The following is a 22,720-nucleotide window of genomic DNA, read 5'->3' on the forward strand; positions in this document are numbered from 1 at the left end:
TAAATATATTATATATCAATATATTTAGATATTTAATATTTAAATATATCAATACATTTAAATTATATTATCTTTTGCTTGCTTTCAGATGGAATACATTTTCAATCTCCTTCACGTTTAAAATATGCTATAATGTGTGAACTCATGTTACCTAATATCAGAACTGCCATTTTTCCCATGTTTTTGCTTTGTCTTATTCTTCTGTCCAGATTGAAAATACCCATCTTTCTGGAGATCTCATCTGTAAACTAAGGATGTTCCCTTCGTGGTCCTTTGCCAACATCTGCTTCTTCCAGCCTCCTGCTTTCCTGATGATTGGCATCCCAGGCCTGGAGGCCATTCATGGCTGGATCTCCATCCCCTTCTCCTCCATGTACACTGTGGCCCTCGCTGGAAACTGCCTGATCCTCTTGGCTGTGAGGAGCACCCCCAGCCTGCACCAGCCCATGTACTACTTCCTGTCCATGCTGGCCCTCACCGACGTGGGCCTCACCTTGGCCACAATGCCCACCACGCTGGCTGTGCTCTGGTTTGACCATCGGCTCATCGGCTTCAACGCCTGTCTGGTCCAGATGTTCTTCCTCCACTTCTTCTCCGTGGTGGAGTCCTCGGTGCTCCTGGCCATGTCGTTTGACCGCTTTGTGGCCATCTCCAACCCCCTGCGCTATGCCTCTGTCCTCACGAACAATGTCATCATCAGGATTGGGCTGGCCATTGTGGCCCGAGCCACTGTGTCCCTCTTCCCAGGGCCCTTCTTACTAAAGAGACTGAACTTTTGCCCTGGCAAGATCCTCCTGTCCCACTCATTCTGTTTCCATGCAGATGTCATGAAACGAGCCTGTGCTGACATTACTGTCAATATCATTTATGGGCTGTATGTGGTTCTGTCCACGATGGGAATAGACTCCTTGCTTATTGTGCTGTCCTATACCCTTATTCTTCATACAGTCATGAGTCTGGCCTCTCCCAGGGAGCGTATCCGGGCCCTCAACACTTGTGTTTCTCATATTTTAGCCGTTCTGGTTTTCTTCATCCCAGTCATAGGTGTGTCCATGATCCACCGTTTTGGGAGACACCTTCCCCCCATAGTACATGCCCTTGTTGCCTACGTGTACCTGGTGGTGCCCCCTGTGCTCAACCCCGTAATCTACAGTGTCAAGTCCAAGCCCATCAGGGAGGCTATGCTCAGGGTGCTGAGGGAGAAGAGGAAAGGCTGATGACATCAAGAAATAACCTCAAAAATGGAGGGAAAACACAGTCAGTTATAACCTGTATCCAGAAAGCCCATATACTGAGCCCTGACCCAGAGACATTATCAAGAGAATGACAAGCAAATGCATATCCTCAGAATCAGCCCTGATTCTTTACTTCACTCATTAACCTCAGCTTTTCTATTCAGAGTTACTCGTGCAAGAGTCTGTGGTTGTTATGAGAGAACATTAAATGAACCATACATAGTCTCTTCCCTCCACTGAAGAATAGAAGTTTCTAAATACACAACTGTAATAAGTGCAATAAGACTGTGAGAGGTCCAAACATAGAGCTATAGGAACCTAGAAGAGGTCTTACTGCTTTGACAGGAAAAAATGAGAAAGGAGTCAAGGAGGGAGTCAGGGAAGAAGGAGGCTGCAGACAGTGAGTAAGAGCTTCTCAGGCAGAAAAGCTAGGCGAGTCGTGCTCAGTTGCGTCCCACTCTTTGCGACCCCATGGACTGTAGCCCACAGGTTCCTCTGTCCATGGGATTTACCAGGCAAGAATCCTGGAGTGGGTGCCATGTCCTCCTCCAGGGGATCTTCCTGACCCAGAAATCAAACTCACATCTCCTGTGACTGGCACAGGCAGATTCTTTACCCACTGAGCCACTGGAGAAGCCCCAGGCAAGCAGAGAAGGATGGAAAAGAATGGAAAAACAAATGTGGAGTTCTCTGGTTGCTGTGGGAAATGAGTGGTCAGATGTGCCTCAGCGTTGGAGGCAAGGAAAGCTGTAGTTACCGCTCTTCACAGCTATAGATCCAATGGACATCCCTTGCTCCAAAGGGATAGCTCCTTGCTCAAGAATGACCTTCCTCTAGCCTGAGATCATAATCCTAGAGCCTCTAGTTCAGTTACACGTCACTCTCTGTCTCACCTCTTAAAATTCCATGTGCCTGGGACAGAAATACCTTCATTCTAAAGTCATCCCAAAGAAGCCACTCAGGTAGGAATTTTCTTCACTGGCAGCTGCATTGGCAGAAAAACAAAGAGTCAGTAAATTTAAGCAGGATTTAGAGGCCAATGTTTGAAAACATAAATGTCCTCTTAAGATGCTCCTGCACATATGTTTTAGACCCTGATGTCAATTTGGGGGCTATATATTCAGAAGTCATACTGCTAGATGATATAGTAGACCCACATTTAATTTTTTAAGGAACCCCCATACTATTTTTCATACTGGCTCCAGGAGAGTACACTATCACTAACAATGTGCAGGGTTTCAATTGCTCCGCATACTCACCAATGCTTGTTGTCTTTTTCTTAATGATAGTTGTGAACTGATAGCTCATTTTGGTTTTGATCCTTTTTTTTTTTCTAATAATTAGCCAGGTTGAGAACCTTTTCATATCCCTATTTGTATATCTTTGGAGATGTGTCTGTTCAATTCCTTTGCCCATTTTTTTCTTCACGCTATTTCTTTTCTTTTCTTCTCTTTTTTAGAATGGCAGGAGTCCCTTACATATATTTTATATCAGTCCTTTATGAGGTATGCGGTTTGCAAATATTTTCTTCCTTTCATAAGTTTTCTTTTCACTCCGTTGACTGTTTCTCCTTTTCCATGCGTTAACTTTTTAGTTTGATGTATCCCCACGTGTCTAATTTTGCTTTTGTTGCTTGGGATTTTAGTTTCATATTCAATAAGTCATTGCCAAGTTCAATTACATGAAGCTTTTCCCTAAGTTTTCTTCTAGGTGTTTTATACTTCCAGGTATTAGGTTCAAATAGTTAATCTCTTTTCAGTTAATTTTTGCATGTGATGTGAGATCAGGTCCAATTTTACTCTTTTGCATGCAGGCATCCAGTTTTCCCAATGCCTCTTGTCAAAGAGACCAGTCCTTTCTCTATGGTCTATTTTTGGGATCCACATTAAAAATCAGTTTACTCTATATGAGTGGGTTTGGATCTCCATTTTTTATACCAGTACCATACTGTTTTGAATTGCAATACAATTTAGGTTACAATACATAATCTTTAGATTTGTAACACATTTTGAAATCAGAAAGTTTGTGTTGCCTCCAGCTCTATTCTTCTAGTTTAAGATTGCTTTGACCTTTGTGGGTCTTTTATGATTCCATATGAAGTTTAAGATTGTTGCCACATTTGTAAAAAATATCATTGAGATTTTTATATAAATTTCATTGCCTTTACAGATCACTGGGGATAATAGGCACACTTTGACAATAATGAGTCTTCCAATCCATGAATACACAATGTAATTTTATTTATTTGTGTCCTCTCTAATTCTTTCTTCAGTTATTAACAGTTTTCCATGTACCAGTATTTCACCTCCTTGGTTAAGTTTATTCCTAAGCATTTTATTTTCTTTGATGCTACTGTAAAAGCGATTATTTTTGAAATTTCCATTTTGGATAGTTCATTTTTAGTGTTACAAAAACAAAATGGATTTTTCTGTATTCTTTGTATCCTGCACTTTACTGAATTTGTTCTAATAGCTTTTTATGGAATTTGAGGGTTCCAAAGACATATGATCATATGATCAGCAAACAGAAAATTTTACTTCTTTTCCAATTTGAATCACTTTGTTTCTTTTTCTTATCTCACTACTTTGGCCAAGACTTTTAGTACTATGTTGAATAGAATTGGAAAAAGTAAGCATCCTTCCCTTGTTCGTGATCCTTGTTCCTGAGAAAAATCTTTCAAGTTTTTATTCTTAAGTATAAGGTTAGTTATGGGCTTGTCATACATGTTCTTTATTATGCTCATATACATTTCTTACAAATCTAGAAATACCATATTCATTTCAGCATTATTCACAATAGCCAAGATAGTAAAACAACCCAAATATTCATCAACAGATGAATGGATAAAGAAAATGTGCTAAACACATAAAGTAGAATATTACTTACCCTTTAAAAAGAAGAGAATACTGCCATTGCAACAAGGAAATATTTGGGGGTGATGGATATGCCTGTCATCTTAATTGTGATGAATGATTTTATGGATGAAAAGATATGTCCAAATGAATCAAATTGTATACATTAAAGGAATTCAGTTTTTTGTACATCGGTTATACCTCAATACAGCTATTATGCACACATACACACACACACACAGATGCTTCTGCATGTTGGCTCTGGGGACTCTTCATGCTTTCAGTATTGTTTTCACTCTATTAGAAGTAAAGGAAGCCCCTGGGGATGGAACAAGATAGCAAGGACAATGTCCTTGGTAGGAAGGCATGCTGCATCTCTAAAACACAGGTCCAGAGACATGGATGAGCTCCCATGTCTACCCCCAGTCGTCTCTCTGTGTCTGAGGCCATTTATTCCTCATCTGTCTTCCCAGGTTACTTGATCCATAGTTGCTATGCAACATGATGGGGCTTTCACAAAATCACAGGGAAAACAGAAACAGAAGTGAGTCTGCTTAACCTGCAAGAACAACCCTAGGAACCAAGGAGAGAGTGCAGAGAAAGAGACGCAACTCACCTGAGTGTCTGTAAGGCTCACTTGGAGGGACCAGGAAGTGCTCTGTGTGACTCCAGATAATAGATCTGATATCATTGGAAGGCACAGGGAAAAAAAGGTTGACATGCCAGTAGAATTTCCTACAAATGTAGTGGAATGGATGAACCTAGAAAGGATGATGATCCTAGCACTCTCCTCCACAGAGGTGTGTCTGCTTCTCGCCACTCTCCCTTTTGTCCCTAGGGTTGTTCTTGCAGGTTAAGCAGATCCACTTTTGTGTAGGGTTTTCCTGTGATTTTGTGAAAGCCCCATCATGTTTCATAGTTTCAAAGTTGCTCAGATCCACAATTTTCCAACCAAATGCATGTTTTGCACATTGTCCATTTCCCAGGGAAGACTAAGCAGAGACTATCCTCTGTGGTCTGTGGCCAGGATGTCCCTGGGGAGCAGCAACTCACTAAGGCACCCAGTCAGTGGTATAAAGTAGCATCTAAGTTGCAGAGTTTTTCTGGGTTCTTCAGAATGACGGGCAATAGAGAAGGCTGCAATGACAGGCAGGGTGAGTAACTTAGGTTAGAACCCTTTTTACACTATTAAGAAGGGTGGGGACCTGGTTAGTGAGCCTGAAATTCTCTCTCTGTCAGCTGCTGTCATGTGGAGGAATCAGTGGGATGGAGGATGAGTGGATGCCAGAAGCAGGAAGAAAAGGATTCCAGGCCTTTATGAATACTAGGTCTGCATCACCAAATAAGAGAGAGGAAGTGAAAAGGCTACTTGCCTGATGCACAGATATTGTCTAATTCAGATAATTATGCAGAAACCCAGACTCTGTGTCCAAGAAGATTAATACCTTTTTATTTCTCTAAGAAAGGCATCAATGTAAGGCTATCTTTAAAATCCCACTCCAGAGAGCATCCTGTGGGTGATCTTAATTTTTTCTAGGTTTCTACACTCTCACTATGAGATTGTCCTTTCCATCTTTCTGAGTAAGAAGAGGCTTTTAGAAAGAACCTGGCTTAAATATTGCAAAATGACTACAACATAGTATTAGATAGCACCTCCATCATGTCACACAATTACAAGATTTCTTTATTTCTCTCTTTTGTAAAAAAAGAAAACAACTTGGCTTTGAGGTCACGTAAAGAGTGTATGTTGGATTCAGCCTTTTGCTTCTCAGCTGTTTGACTTTCCAAGACACACGGAGTCACAAGATAACACAATCCTAGAGTGCTAAAGTGGAAAGGATGGAATTCCTCAGGGGAGAGCTATAATTTAAAATATCTTTGACCCTTTAGTGTGCTGGAGATAATAATAGAAGACCAAACCTGATCTGATTCCAGGTTAAAGTGATTTATTACAAAATTCTGAATGACATGGGAAGCAAGAAACATATCAATCCAACTTGGCCACTAAAATAGGCATTCTAGTAAAAGAACAGGGAGGAAAAAAAAAGCCTTTCCTTTCTTTCAATACAAAGAATCTTTCCCAATGTTCAGTTCAGTTCAGCTGCTCAGTTGTGTTGACTCTTTGTGACCCCATGGACTGCAGCACACCAGGCTTCCTTGTCCGTCACCAACTCACGGAGTTTACTCAAACTCATGTCCATTGATGCCATCCAACCAACTTATCCTCTGTTGTCCCCTTCTCTTCCTGCCTTCAATCTTTCCCAGCATCAGAAGAAGTGAAGTGAAGTGAAGTGAAGTCGCTCAGTCATGTCCTACTCTTTGCAACTCTGTGGACTGTAGCCTACCAGGCTCTTCCATCCATGGGATTCTCAGGGTCTTTTCAAATGAGTCAGTTCTTTGCATCAGGTGGCCAAAGTATTGGAGCTTCAGCTTCAGCATCAGTCCTTCCAATGAATAGTTGGGACTAATTTCCTTTAGGATGGACTGGTTGGATATCCTTGCTGTCCAACGGACTCTCAAGAGTCTTCTCCAACACCACAGTTCAAAAGCATCAATATTAGACTCCTCATAACAATGTAATATATATTAACAAAAGAAAGGTAGAAAAGTCATTATCTGGATATAAAGGAGAAATTGCCTTGGCTGTACAAGAATTGCTCAAAATATGACTTACGTGGTATACTATAATTTTAACCCCTTAAGCTCTGAACTTCTTATAATGTTCAGCTTAAATTACCATTTGGATCCTGCTACCACAGCCAAGAGTAATAGATCACATAAATGCCTACAGTTGCATGGGATCTACCTATCAACTATGGAAAAGGTCAAGTTCTAGGGATTTGAGAATAATGCAATAAGAGATCAATTAATGCAGAATGAAAGAAAGAGAACTGTGACATTAATCCCAGATAAAATTAATCCTGATTCCTTCAAATTAAATGGAGAACTGACACATTCTATTTTGATTTATGCTGCCAATGACAAAGAGTATTTCCTGAGTTGATCCTAAGCAAATCCAAATAAAATTGGATAATAATAAATATTAGCTGAAGAAACCACTGATCTTTATACAAAGTATATAGTTTAAGCTGTGAACATATGGACCTATGAGGTACTACGTTAAGGGCTGAGATAAGGGGAACTAGAAAATGAAATTATTTTCATTCAATTATTCATTTTCTTGTTTATTAACTGATTATCCCTGAAAAAGAGAGGGTAGAAATTTTTGAAATCATCAAAATCAGAAGAGTAAGAGGGAATGAGAGTGAAGAAATATATCTGGGATTAGTGAAAAGAAAAGCAGGAGCAAGGAGATAATTAGCACAACAAAAGGCAAATGGCTTTATGAGAAGGACACACAAGGTAACAGTGAGCATTAAGATTTTTAGAGAAACAGGAAGGAGCTTCATTTGGAGAAACTTCAGTCTTATTAACATGGAACATCAGAAGAGAACAATCTCTTCTTGATAATTTGATCCTGCCAGCCCCACACTTAACAAACCTCCAGGATCTAGTACAGCCCATGGCCAATACAGGAAGTTTAAGACTGTTGAAAGCATATAAGCCAAATAGAGCTGAATTTGAATTTGGTCTCTTTCCTGTCACAGCCTAGACAAACTCTCTAAGCCTCTTCCTTCCAGTTTAATGTATTTTTTTTCCTTTTTTTTTTTTTTTTTAGTGTGTACCACTTTTAAAGTCTTTATTAAATCTGTTGCAATATTGTTTCTGTTTTATGTATTGCTTCTTTGGCCAGGAAGCATGTGGGATTTTCACTCCTAAGCAGGGACAGAATCTGCACCCTCTGTGGATGGTAAAGTCTTAACCACTGGATCACCAACGAAGTCCCAACAAAGTCCCTATAATTGTTATTATTTGTTAAAAAGATACAGTAACACTTACTTTATGTCTTTTTTTTTGAGACAGAGAGATATTCACAAACAAGAATGTTGGGGGTCTAACATCTAGAACACAAGAGCTTCGATAATTGTTAAATTAGGAAGTTAATTTGCTCAGCATTGTTTTGTTGTTGTTGAGTCACTCAGTCATGTTTAACTCTTTTGCAATCCCATGGGTTGTAGACCACTAGGATCTTCTGCCTGTGGGATATTGCAGGAAAGAATACTGGAGTAGGTTGCCATTTCCTTCTCCAGGGCATCTTCCCAACCCCGGGATTAAATCCGTGTCTCTTGCACATGTCCCCTGCATCGCAGGTGGATTCTTTATTGGTGAGCCACCATCTTAAGATTAGAAGCTAAAACTTTGTGACACTACTAGGACAGATTCCACTGAACCCTTAAAGAACCTAAATTTATGTCCCTGACTTATGTCTTCAGTTGGCTTCTGTGGAAATTCTAACTCGGAGAAGAGAACCTTAGGTCTTGTCCTCCTGCAGCTGTGGCCCTCCCAGCTAGGGCTGAGGTCAATGATCAGAGATTACAGGGAGCCCATTCAAGGACAAATCAACTCTTCCAGATAAGTGTGCTAAGAGGCTGAACAAAGGTTTAGCTGGTATTCTAAAAACTACGGCAAATGTTCAATGAATGGAGTGCGCAAATGATCTCTGTTTAGCAACTACTGTAGCCTGGATTGCAAAGGCACCCAATGATCCAGACAGATACTGTCTGGGCAAGGCGGAGCTGGACCCCAAATTCCTAAATGTTCTCAGGGACCTGGTGAGAATCAAGTGTCTCTTCATTTACCAAAGTTTCTTAGTGAAAGTGAAGTCGCTCAGTCGTGTCCGACTCTTAGCGACCCCATGGACTGCAGCCCACCAGGCTCTTCCATCCATGGGATTTTCCAGGCAAGAGTACTGGAGTGGGGTGCCATTGCCTTCTCCAAAAAGTGGCTTCCTTAGCCAGGTGAAAAAATGTGCAGCTTCACTCATCAGGGAGATCCAAGTTGAAATGACTCTGAGATACCCCTTTGCGCTTTTCGGATTGGCAAAAATTAAGAAGCTCGACATTTTCTGGGCCAGGCTGTAGGAAACCAGGAACTTCTAAAATAGACCATGGAAATGCAAATTTTAACAGCCCTTGTGAAGGGGAATTTGGTTATCTCAAACCAAACTGTTTATACATATGTGTTTACCTCTTGATCTTTCCCACCAAAAAAAACTCTTTATCTGTGAATTTACCCTGAAGATATACCTCCAACAATACAAAAATAAATATGCACAAGATTATTCACTGCAACATTGTTTGAAGTTGCAAAATATTGGAAACTGCTGAAATCCTTAACCATAAGAAATGCAAACATAAAGACTTGTACATCCATACCACGTATGGAGTATAATGCAGCTTCTTAATATAATTTTCAGCCTAGGTATTTATCATTACTGGCTCTTGATTAGAAGACAATGTCCTAGGATTTGTACTCAGACACTCCAAACACAAGAAAATCTCAAGTTCTAATAGTTCAGGAAAATGCTGCAGTTTTCTCTTCCTTTGTTGGACTTCAGAATTTCTCTTTTCACTTTAGATAAAATATTTCACTTCTCTATCAGCAAAGTAATTATGAGAGAACACGTGATAACTATGTGAAATTGGGCTTCCCTGATGGTTCAGTTGGTAAAGGATCCACCTGCAATGCAGGAGACCCCTGTTTGATTCCTCGGTTGGGAAGATCCCCTGGAGAAGGAATAGGCTACCCACTCCAGTATTCTTGGGCTTCCCTTTTGGCCAGCTGGTAAAGAAATCACCTGCAATGTGACAGACATGAGTTCAATCCCTGGGTTGGGAAGTTCCCCTGAGGGAAAGGCTTAATCACTTAAAATATAACATCATTTAAACTATAAAAAAATTCATTCTCAATTGAGTAAGAATAACCAGGACACAGAGAGGAGGATGACAATGATCATGAGTATTTTCAATGTGCTGTATATATTAAAGAGAGCTGCTGTGCCTGCTGCTGCTAGGTCACTTCAGTCGTGTCAGATTCTGTGCGACCCCATAGACGGCAGCCCACCACGCTCCCTCATCCCTAGGATTCACCAGGCAAGAACACTGGAGTGGATTGCCATTTCCTTCTCCAATGCATGAAATTGAAAAGTGAAAGTGAAATCGCTCAGTCGTATCCGACTCGTAGCAACACCATGAACTGCAGCCTGCCGGCTCCTCCATCCATGGGATTTTCCAGGCAAGAGAACTGGAGTGGGTTGCCATTGCCTTCTCCTAACACACATCAATTTATTTAAAGAAAACATTGGATGGAAGTGTATAAAGTGTATAAATTTACATTTAGTAAAAACTAAATCCATTTCAGTCATTTATTTGCTGATAACCATAGAAAATTTACACTATCTCCTACATGCCATATTTGTTTTGATGACACATTGGCTAATGTATGTACATTCCTAGAACAGTTAATAATATAAAGTAAAAGCTGAGAAATGGAAAATAAATAGTGAAAATGCCTACACAGCATAATTATCTGCCTATTGACAGGTGTCGGGTCAGTGTCTTTGTGTCTGTCCAGATTGAAAAAGTCACAAATTTCTGGAGCCCTCATCTGGCCCCTAAGGATGATCCCTTCCTGGTCCTTTGCCAACATCTGCTTCTTCCAGCCTCCTGCTTTCCTGATGATTGGCATCCCAGGCCTGGAGGCCATTCATGGCTGGATCTCCATCCCCTTCTTCTCCATGTACACTGTGGCCCTCGCTGGAAACTGTCTGATCCTCTTGGCTGTGAGGAGCACCCCCAGCCTGCACCAGCCCATGTACTACTTTCTGTCCATGCTGGCCCTCACCGACGTGGGCCTCACCTTGGCCACAATGCCCACCACGCTGGCTGTGCTCTGGTTTGACCATCGGCTCATCGGCTTCAACGCCTGTCTGGTCCAGATGTTCTTCCTCCACTTCTTCTCCGTGGTGGAGTCCTCGGTGCTCCTGGCCATGTCGTTTGACCGCTTTGTGGCCATCTCCAACCCCCTGCGCTATGCCTCTGTCCTCACGAACAATGTCATCATCAGGATTGGGCTGGCCATTGTGGCCCGAGCCACTGTGTCCCTCTTCCCAGGGCCCTTCTTACTAAAGAGACTGAACTTTTGCCCTGGCAAGATCCTCCTGTCCCACTCATTCTGTTTCCATGCAGATGTCATGAAACGAGCCTGTGCTGACATTACTGTCAATATCATTTATGGGCTGTATGTGGTTCTGTCCACAGTGGGTTTTGACTCCTTGCTTATTGTGCTGTCCTATACCCTTATTCTTCATACAGTCATGAGTCTGGCCTCTCCCAGGGAGCGTATCCGGGCCCTCAACACTTGTGTTTCTCATATTTTAGCCGTTCTGGTTTTCTTCATCCCAGTCATAGGTGTGTCCATGATCCACCGTTTTGGGAGACACCTTCCCCCAATAGTACACACCCTTGTTGCCTATGTGTACCTGGTGGTGCCCCCTGTGCTCAACCCCATCATCTACAGTGTCAAGTCTAAGCACATCAGGGAGGCCATGCTCAGGGTGCTGAGGGAGAAGAGGAAAGGCTGATGATGTCAAGAAATAACCTCAAAAACAGAGGGAAAACACAGTCACATAGTCATAACCTATGTCTGAAAAGCCCATTTTTCTGAGCCCTGACCCAGAGACATTATCAAGAGAATGGCAAACAAATGCATATCCTCAGACTCATGGGTGAAAAACAGTCCTGATTCTTTACTTCACTTATTAATCTCAGCTTTTTCATTCAAAACTTACTTGTGCAAGACTCTGTAGTTGTTATAAGGAATAACATTAAATGAACCATAGGGAGTCTCTTCCCTCCATTGAAGGATAGAAGCTCTAAATACACAATTACAGTAAGTATAATAAGGCTGTGAGAGTTTCACACAAAGAGTTATAGGAATGTGGAAGAGGGTTTGCTCCCTTGCCAGGGGAAAATGAGAAAGGTCTCAAGGAAGGAGGCTAAAAGGTGAGTCAGTTGTCACGAAGACAAAGAGAGGTCACATATAATCGCTGGAAATGATTGTAAAAGTGAATAAACTGAGGTGTGGAGTTGCCTGGTTGCTTGAGGAAAGGTGAGTGGTCAGATGTGGCTCAGCATAATGTGTGTGTTTGTGTGTGTGTGTACATGCTACAGGCAATGAAAGTGTAGTACAGCTCTTCTGAGCTATGGATCCAATGGACATTCCTTGCTCCAAAAGTGTACCTCCTTGCTTGAAAATGGCTTTTCTCTGGCCTTTGACTGTCACCTGAGATTCTAATTTCAGAGACTATAGATTTTAATTACACATCATTCACACCTTCCTCATCTCTTAAAATTCCATGTCCCTGGGTTAGGAACATCTTCATTCCAAAGTCATCACAAAGAGACCACTGAGGTAGGCACTTTCTGCATTGTCAGCTGCACTGGCGGAAAATCAGGGAGCACGTAAGTTTAAGCAGGGTTTAGAGGCCTATGTTTTGACATAAATATTCTCTTATGATGCTACTGCACATATCTTTTACATCCTGGTGTCCATTTTGGTGGACATATATTCAGAAGTGATAGTTAGATGATAGAGTAGCTCCCCATTTAATTTTTTAAGGATGCTCCATACTATTTTTTTAGTAGCTGCACCAGTTTACATTATCACCAATGATGCAGAAGGTTCCATATTCTCCACATCCTCAACAATGCTTGTTATCTTATTTTTTTAGTGATAGTTGTGAGGCGACATCTCTTTGTGGTTTTGATTTGCTTTTTCCTAAAAAGTAGCAAGTTTAGTTGCTACTTGCTTTGCAAGTTGCTTTTTATATGCCTATTAGCATTTCTTCAAAGAAATGACTATTCAGTTCCTTTGCCCATTTTTTAATCAGGTTATATTTTTGTTCTTGAGTTATAGGAGTACTTTATATATTGCTAATTTTAATCCTTTATCAGATATGTAGTTTGCAAATATTTTCTCTTTTCCATGGCTTGCCTTTTCACTCTGTCAATAGTGTTTCCTTTCCTGTGCAATAACTTTTTAGTTTGAAGTATCCCCACTTGTCTAATTTTGCTTTTGTTGCTTGTGATTTTGGTTTCATTATTTCATAGGTCTTTGCCAAGTCCAGTTACATGAAGGTTTCCCCCAAGTTGTCTTCTACTAGTTTTATAGTTTATTATGGTCAAATATTTAATCCAGTTTGAGTTAACTTTTGTATATGATGTAAGATCTGGTTCAATTTTATTCATTTGCATGAGGACATCCAATTTTCCCAACATCACTTGTCAAAGAGAACGTCCTTTCCTCATTGTATGTTCTTGGGACTCTCATTAAAAAGTAATTGAGTGTATATGGGTGAGCTTGGATTTCTATTTTACAAGACAGGTTTTATACCAGTGAAAGTGAAAGTCATTCAGTCGTGTCCGACTCTTTGTGAACCCAAGGACTACAGTTCATGGAATTATAGGCCATAATACGGGAGTAGGTAGCCTTTCCCTTCTCCAGGGGATCTTCCCAACCCAGGGATTGAACCCAGGTCTCCCACATTACATGCATATTCTTTACCAGCTAAGCCAGAAGGGAAGCTTATACACAGAACCATGCTGTTTTAAATTGCTCTAGATTTGTAATATTTTTTGAAACCAGAAAGTATGTGATGCCTCCAGCTTTGTTCTTATAATTCAAGTTTGCTTTGACTGTTGGGAGTCTTTTATGATTACATATGAATTTTAGGACTTTTTTCTATTTCTATAAAAGGTATCATTGAGATTTTTATATAACTTTCATTGACTTTGCAGATCATCTGGGGTAAAATGCACACTTTGACAATATTAACTCCTTCAATCCATGAACATAAAGTGTACTTTCATTTATTTATTATCTTCTTCAGTGATTTATAGTTTTCAGTGTACAAGTCTGTCACCTCTTTAGTTAAGTGTATTCCTAAGTATTTTATTTTCTTTGATTCTATTGTGAAACAGATTATTTTTTTCTTATTGTCCATTTTGGATAATTGATTGTTAGTGTAATAAAAACAAAACTGATTTTGTGTACTAATTTTGTACCCTGAAACTTTCTTGAATTTATTGTAAACTGTTTCCTTATAGAGCTCTGGGGATTTCAAATACATAAGATTGTGTAGCCTGCAAACAGAGATAATTTTATTTCTAATTTTCCAGTTGGAGCTCTTTATTTCTTTTCCTTAAGTCACTACTTTGGCTTGGATTTTAGTACTATACTGAATAGAAATGGAAAAAATGAGCATACTTCCCTTGTTTCCAATTCTCGTTCATGAGAAAAATGTTTCAGTTTTTACTATTGAGTATAATGTAAGTTATGGGCTTGTCATATATATCCTATATTAAGTTGGGAACACATTCTTTACATATCTATAACTCCCGTATTCATTTTACATTATTCACAATAGCCAAGATAGTGAAACAACCCAAATGTCCATCAACAGATGAATGGATAAAGAAAATGTGGTATACACATAAAGTGGATTATTACTTAGCCTTTAAAAAGAAAATCCAGCCATTTGCAACAAGGAAACGTTTGGAGGTGATGGATGTCTGTGACCTCGATTGTAAGGAATGATTGTAAGTGTATATCAATTCAGTTCAGTTTAGTTCAGTCGCTCAGTCATGTCCGACTGTTTGTGACCCCATGAATCGCAGCACGCCAGGCCTCCCTGTCCATCACCATCTCCCAGAGTTCACTCAGACTAACATCCATCGAGTCGGTGATGCCATCCAGCCATCTCATCCTCTGTCGTCCCCTTCTCCTCCTGCCCTCAATCCCTCCCAGCATCAGAGTCTTTTCCAATGAGTCAACTCTTCTATGAGGTGGCCAAAATACTGGAGTTTCAGCTTTAGCATCATTCCTTCCAAAGAAATCCCAGGGCTGATCTCCTTCAGAATGGATTGGTTGGATCTCCTTGCAGTCCAAGCGACTCTCAAGAGTCTTCTTCAACACCACAGTTCAAAAGCATCAATTCTCCGGCGCTCAGCCTTCTTCACAGTCCAACTCTCACATCCATACATGACCACAGGAAAAACCATAGCCTTAACTAGACGGACCTAGTTGGCAATGTCTCTGCTTTTGAATATGCTATCTAGGTTGGTCATAACTTTTCTTCCAAGGAGTAAGCATCTTTTAATTTCATGGCTGCAATCACCATCTGCAGTGATTCTGGAGCCCAAAAAAATAAAGTCTGACACTGTTTCCACTGTTTCCCCATCTATTTCCCATAAAGTGATGGGACTGGATGTCATAGGTATGTTCAAATGGATCAAATTATATAAATTAAAGAAATTCAGTTTTCTGTACATTAATGATACCTCAGTAAAGCTGTAACACACATACACACACACACACACACACACACACACAGATGCTTCTGCATGTTGGCTCTGGGGCCCCTTCATGCTTTCATGTTTTCACTTTAATGGAAGTAAAGGAAGCCCCTGGGGATAGAACAAGATGGCAAGGACAATGTCTTGGGTAGGATGGCATGCTGCATCTCTAAAACACAAGTCCAGAGACACAGGTGAGCTCCCATGTCTTCCCCCATTCATCTCTCTCTGTCTTAAGCCATTTATTCCCCATCTGTCCTACCAGGTTACTTTATCCATAGTTGCTATGAAACATGATGGTGCTTACACAAAATCCCAGGGGAAACAGACACAGAATTGAATCTGCTTAACCTGCAAGGACAACCCTAGGAACCAAGAAGAGAGCGCAGAGAAATAAACACAACTCACCTGAGTGTCTGTAAGGGTCACTTGGAGGGACCAGGAAATATTCTGTGTGACTCCACATACTAAAAGACATAGTTTTAAAAAAAGTTTGAAGTGCCAAGTAAAATCTCCTACAGATGTGGTAGCAGGAATGAGCCTAGAGAGGATAATTCTAGCCCTCTCCTTCACAAATCAGGTGCTCAATAGTATAACTTTCCAACCAAAAATACATATTTTGCACATTTTCCATTGCCCAGGAAAGACTAAGCTGAGACTATCCTCTGTGGCCTGTCCCTGGGGAGCAGCAGTCAAGGCACCAGGTATAAAGTAGGGTCTTAGTTGCAGAGATTTTCTGGCTCCTTCAGAATGAGGAACAATAGAGAAGGCTGCAAGAAAAAGCAGGGTGAGTAACCTGGGGCCCAGATACAACCCTTCATACACATGTTATTTATTAGGAGGGGGACCTAGTAAGAGAATCTGAGATGCCCTCTTGATCAGCCGCTTTCATGTGGAAGAGCCATTGAGATGCAGAATGAGCACGTGTCAAGAATAGGAAGGAAAGGAAGGAGGCCAGCCTTCCCATAAATGCCAGATCTGCATTCATACCCCTCCCCGCCCCCCACCCCGGTAGGGGAAAAGAAGTGAAAGAGACTACTTTCCTGCAGCATAGAGACTGTCTAATCCAGATAATTATGCAAAAACCCAGACTCTGTGTCCAAGCAGATTAGCACCTTTTTATTTCTCTAAGTAAGGTATCAATATAAAGGTATCTTAATATTCCCCTCCAGAGAGCATGCTGTGGGTAATCTAGATATTCGCTTGCTGTCTCAATTCTCTCTATGAGACTTGTCTTTCCCATGTTTTCTGAGTAAGAAGAAACTCTTAGAAGAGCACTTGGCTTAAATAATGCAAAATTGTTACACCATAGCTTTAGATAGCACCTCCATCACATCACATAATTATCATGTTTATTTCTCTCTTTTTCTGGTAGGAAAAAGAAAAGCACTTGACCTTTTTCGGCGGGGGGTGTATAGTTGTTTTACAATATTGTGTTGGTTTCTACTTTACAACAAAGTGAATCAGTTTTATGTTTGCGCTCGATTTTATACCTCCCACCTACACCCCCTCATTCAGCCCGTCTGGGTCACCACAGAGCCCTGAGCTGAGCTCCCTGTGCTGCGCTGCAGATATCCTCCCCGCGAGTCCACATATATGTCTGATCTCTATTCCTGCCTTGAAAAGAGGTTCCTCTGTACCATTTTTCTAGACTCCACATATATGCGTTAACATATGATATTTGTTTTTCACTTTCTTACTTCACTCTGTTGGCACCCCACTCCAGTACTCTTGCCTGGAAAATCCCATGGATGGAGGAGCCTGGAAGGCTGCAGTCCATGGGGTCGCTAAGAGTAGGACACGACTGAGCAACTTCACTTTCACTTTTCACTTTCATGCATTGGAGAAGGCAATGGCAACCCACTCCAGTGTTCTTGCCTGGAGAATCCCAGGGGAGCCTGGTGGGCTGCTGTCTATGGGGTCGCACAGAGTCAGACACGACTGAAGCGACTTGGCAGTAGCACTTCACTCTGTATGACAAACTCTAGCTCCATCCACATATCTACAAGTGACCCAGTTTCACTTCTTTTATGACTGAGCAATATTCCATCATATGTATGCACCGCATCTTCTTTATCCGTTCGTCTATCAGTGGACATTTAGGTTGACTCCATGTCCTGGCTATTCTAAATAGTGCAGCAATGAATATTGGACTGCATGTGTCTTTCTGAATAATGGTTTTCTCTGGGTATATACCCAGTAGTGGTATTGCTGGGTCATAGGGTAGTTCTATTTTCAGTTTTTTAAGGAATATTCATACTGTTCTCCATAGTGGCTATATTAACATACATTCTCATCAAGTGTGGGACATTTCCCTTTTCTCCACATCCTATCTAGCCTTTATTGTTTGCAGATGTTTTGAAGATGGCCATCTGACCTGTGTGAGCTGATGCTTCACTGTAGTTTTTATCTGCATTTCTCTAATAATTAGTGATATTGAGCATCTTTTCATGTGTCTCTTGATCATCTCTATGCACTTGATTTTGAGTTCAAGTAAAGAAAGTATGGTGGATTCAACCTTTTGCTTCTAGGCTATTTGACTTTCCCAGACACATGGAGTCAGAAGATAACAGAATCCTAGAGTGCTAAAGTGGAAAGGATGGAATTCCTCAGGGGAGAGCTATAATTTAAAATATCTTTGACCTTTTAGTGTCCTGGAGATAATAATAGAAGACCAAATCTGGTCTGATTCCAGGTTAAAATGAGTTATTTTAAAATTCTGAACCACATGGGAAGCACGAAACATATCAATCCAACTTGGCTACTAAAATAGGCATTTCAGTAAAATAAAAGTGGGAAAAAAAGCCTTCCCTTTTTTTTTAAAACCACAGAGAATCTTTTCCAATATTATTTTCTCATAACACTAATATACACAAAAAACAGGTAAAAAGATCATTATCTGGATGTAAGGGAGAAATTGGCTTGGTTGTATAAGAGTTACTCATAATTTTTGGCAATTTTCCTTAAGGGGTATACTATAATTTTAACCCCTTAAGCTCCAAACTTCTTGTAATGTTCAGCTTAAGTTACCATTTGGATCCTGCTACCACAGCCAAGAGTAATAGATCACACAAATACCCACAGTTACATAGGACCTACATATCAAAAGCAAGTTCAAAACAAGAGATTTAAGAGTAATTCAATAATAGATTAATTAATGCAGGATGAAAGAAAAAGAACTGTGACATTAATCCCAGATAAAATTAATCCTCTGCTGCTGCTTCTGCTGCTAAGTCGCTTTAGTCATATCCAACTCTGTGCGACCCCAGAGATGGCAGCCCACCAGGCTCCTCCATCCCTGGGATTCTCCAGGCAAGAATATTGGAGTGGATTGCCATTTCCTTCTCCAGTGCATGCATGCGTGCTACATCGCTTCAGTCGTGTCTGACTCTATGTGACCCCATGGACAGCAGCCCATCAGGCTCCTCTGTCCACAGGATTCTCTTGGCAAGAATACTGGAGTGGGTTGCCATTTCCTTCTCCAAATTAATCCTCAGATTCCTTCAAATTAAATGGAGAGCTGACATATTCTATTTTGATTTGTGCTGTCAATGGCAAAGAGTATCTCCTAGATTGATCCTAAGCAAATCCAAATGAAATTAGTTAATAATGACAATTAATTGTATTAATCTGAAGAAACCACTGGTCTTTACTATATACTCGAACATATGGACCTTTGAGATGCTATGTTAATGGACCGAGTGAAGAAGAACTGGGTAATAAAATTACTGTCTTCATTCAATCATTCATTTTCTTATTCATTCATTGGTTATATCTGAAAAAAAAAAAAGAGTATAGAAATTTGTGAAATCATCAAAATCAGAACAGTAAGATGAACTAAGAGCTGAAGAAATATACCTGGGAATAGTAAAGAGAAAAGCAAAACCAAGGAGATAATTACCACAATAAACGGCAAATGACTTTATGAGAAGGTTCTAAAGGGTCACAGCATTTGCCCTGCTTAGAGCAAAGGCTAACAGAGTTTTGCCAAGAGAACACATTGATCATAGCAAACACCCTCTTCCAACAACACAAGAGATGACTCTACACATGAACATTACCAGATGGTCAATACCAAAATCAGAATGATTATATGCTTTGCAGCCAAAGATGGAGAACCTCTATACAGTCAGCAAAAACAACACCGAGATCATGAACTCAGATCATGGACTCATATGGCTCAGAACATAAAACTACTTATTGCAAAATTCAAACTTAAACTGAAGAAAGTAGGGAAAACCACTAAACCATTCAAGTATGACCTAAATCAAATCACTTATGATTATACAGTGGAAGTGACAAATAATTCAACGGATTAGATCTGATAGAGTGCCTGAAGAACTATGGACAGAGGTTCCTGACACTCTACAGAAGGCAGTGATCAAGACCATTCCAAGAAAAAGAAATGCAAGAGGGCAAAATGATTGCCTGAGGAGACCTTAATTATAGTTGAGAAAAGAAAAGATGTGAAAGGCAAAGGAGAAAAGGAAAGATACACCCATTTGAATGCAGAGTTCCAAAGAATAGCAAGGAGAGATAAGAAAGCCTTCCTCAGTGATCAGTGCAAAGAAATAGAGGAAAACAATAGAATGGGAAAGACTAGAGATCTCTTCAAGAAAATTAGAGAATACCAAGGGAACATTTCATGCAAAGATGGGCAAGATAAAGGACAGAAATGGTATGGACCTAACAGAAGCAGAAGATATTAAGAGGTGGCAAGAATACACAGAAGAACTATACAAAAAAAGATCTTAATGACCCAAACAACCACAATGGTGTGATCACTCACCTAGAGCCAGACATCCTGGAATGTGAAGTCAAGTGGGCCTTATGAAGCATCCCTATGAACAAAGCTAGTGGAAGTGATGGAATTCCAGTTGAGCTATTTCAAATCCTAAAAGATGATGCTGTGAAAGTGCTGCACTCAATACGCCAGCAAATTTGGAAAACTCAGCAGTGGCCACAGGACTGGAAAAGGTCAATTTTCATTCAAATTCCAAAGAAAGGCAATGCCAGAGAATGTTCAAAGTACTACACAATTGCACTCACATGCTAGCAAAATAATGCTCAAAATTCTCCAAGCTAGGCTTCAACAGTATGTGAACCAAGAACTTTCAGATGTTCAAGCTGGATTTAGAAAAGGCAGAGGAACTAGGGATCAAATTGCCAACATCCATTAGATCATAGAAAAAGCAAGTGATTTCCAGAAAAGCATGTATTTCTATTTTATTGATTACCCCAAATCCTTTAACTGTGTGGATCACAACAAACTGTGGAAAATTCTGAAAGATATGGGAATACCAGACCACCTTACCTGCTTCCTGAGAAATCTATATGCAGATCAGGAAGCAACAATTAGAACTGGACATGAAACAACAAACTGGTTCCAAATAGGAAAGGAGTACATCAAGGCTGTATATTGTCACCCTGATTATTTAACTTATATGCAGAGTACATCATGCAAAATGCTGGGCTGGATGAAGCACAAGCTGGAATCAAGATTGCCGGGAGAAATATCAATAACCTCAGGTATGTAGATGACACCACACTTATGACAGATAGCAAAGAGGAACTAAAAACCTCTTGATGAAGGTGAAAGAGGAGAGTGAAAAAGCTGGCTTGAAACTCAACATTCAAAAAACTAAGATCATGGCATCCAGTCCCATCACTTCATGACAAATAGATGGGGAAACAATGGAAATAGTGACAGACTTTATTTTGGAGTGCTCCAAAATCACTGCAGATGGTGACTGCCACCATGAAATTAAAAGACACGTGCTCCATAGAAGAAAAGATTTGACAAACCTAGACTGCATATTAAAAAGCAGAGACATTGTTTTGCTGACAAAGGTCCATCAAGTCAAAGGTATGGTTTCTTCAGGAGTTATGTATGGATATGAGAGTTGGACTATAAAGAAAGCTGAGCACTGAAGAGTTGATGCTTTTGACCTATGGTGTTGAAGAAGACTCATGAGAGTCCCTTGGACCTCAAGGAGATCCAGTCAGTCCATCCTAAAGGAAATCAGTCCTGACTATTCATTGGAAGAGCTGATGCTGAAGCTGAAGAACTGACTGTGCAAAGAACTGACTCTTTGGAAAAGACCCTGAAGCTGGGAAAGATTGGAATTTAGAGGAGAAGGGGACGACAGAGGATGAGATGGTTGGATGGCATCACTGACTTGGTGGGCATGAGTTTGATCAAGCTCCAGGAATTTTTGATGGACAAGGAAGCCTGGTGTGCTGCAGTCTATGGGATCACAAAGAGTCAGCCATATCTTAGCGACTGAACTGAACTGAAACAGTCACAGAGAAATGGCAGAAGATTTTTGGAGAAAGAGGAAAGGGTTTCATTTCCAGAACCTCAATCTTATCACTATGGAACATCAGCAGAAAGCAAGCTCTTCTTGATAATCTGATCCTGCCAGCCCCACACTTAACAAATCTCCAGTATCTAGTACAGCCAATATAGAAGGTCTAAGATTGTTTAAAGTGTGTAAGCCAAATAGACCTGAATTTTAATTTGGATTCCTTTCTGGCATAGCCTAGAGAAACTCTTTAAGCCTCTCCCTCCAGTTTTATCTTTTATTTTTATTGTCATTTTGATTATTTGTTTAAAATATACTTTTTTAAAGTAATACTTGTCGTTTTTTGAGACTAAGTGGTATTATTTACTAATATATGAGAGAATAGAATGTCTAATATCTGGAAGACAAGAGGTATCCAATAACTGATAAGAAAATGTATTTCCCCAAAATCAACCTAGAGGGGAGGGGTAGGGAGGGAGATGGGAAAGAGGTTAAAAGGGAGGGGATATATTATACCTATGGCTGATTCATGTTGAGGTTTGACAGGAAACAACAAAAGTCTGTAAAGAAATTATCCTTCAATTAAAAATAAATAAAAATTTAAAATAAAAAAGGAAAAATGCTATAAAATTTTTAAGTTAAAATTTTTTTTAATATAAAATGTTGTGTTAGTTTCTAACAAAAAGAAAATTTATTTCCCCAAAATCAGAAACTAAACTGATATTTCTAGGACAGATCCCACTAAATCCTCATTGAGCCTACATTTATGTCTTTCATTCATATCTTTGATTGGCTTCTGTGGAAATTCTAACTTGGAGAAGAGAACCTTATGTCTCATCCTCCTGCAGCTGTGGCCCTCCCAGCTAGAGCTGAGATCAGCGCTGAGAGATTTCAGGGAGGTCATTCGAGGACAAATCAAGTCCTCTTGATGAGTGTGCTAAGAGGCTGAACAAAAGATTTAGCTGGTATTCTAAACATTATGGGGAACGCTCAGTGAATTGAGTGAGAAAATGATTCCTACAAAGCAATGTGTAGCCTGGATTGCAGGGGCATTTAAAGACCCAGGCAGATAT

General features: G+C 40.2%; 2 protein-coding genes across 2 annotated transcripts; both read left to right on the forward strand.

Annotated features, from left to right (window-relative positions):
* The first annotated feature begins 254 nt into the window (after positions 1–254).
* Positions 255–1,217, forward strand: LOC138092815 (olfactory receptor 51I2-like). Its single transcript, XM_068988860.1, has one exon. It carries the CDS (start codon positions 255–257, stop codon positions 1,215–1,217), a length of 963 nt encoding a protein of 320 aa, XP_068844961.1.
* Positions 1,218–10,607: 9,390 nt separating this feature from the next.
* Positions 10,608–11,570, forward strand: LOC138092646 (olfactory receptor 51I2-like). Its single transcript, XM_068988711.1, has one exon. The coding sequence runs from the start codon at positions 10,608–10,610 to the stop codon at positions 11,568–11,570; it is 963 nt and encodes a 320-aa protein (XP_068844812.1).
* The last annotated feature ends 11,150 nt before the right edge of the window (positions 11,571–22,720 follow it).

This window comes from Capricornis sumatraensis, chromosome 16 (assembly GCF_032405125.1).
Source record: "Capricornis sumatraensis isolate serow.1 chromosome 16, serow.2, whole genome shotgun sequence".
In the NCBI taxonomy this organism is placed as follows: Eukaryota; Metazoa; Chordata; class Mammalia; order Artiodactyla; family Bovidae; genus Capricornis; species Capricornis sumatraensis.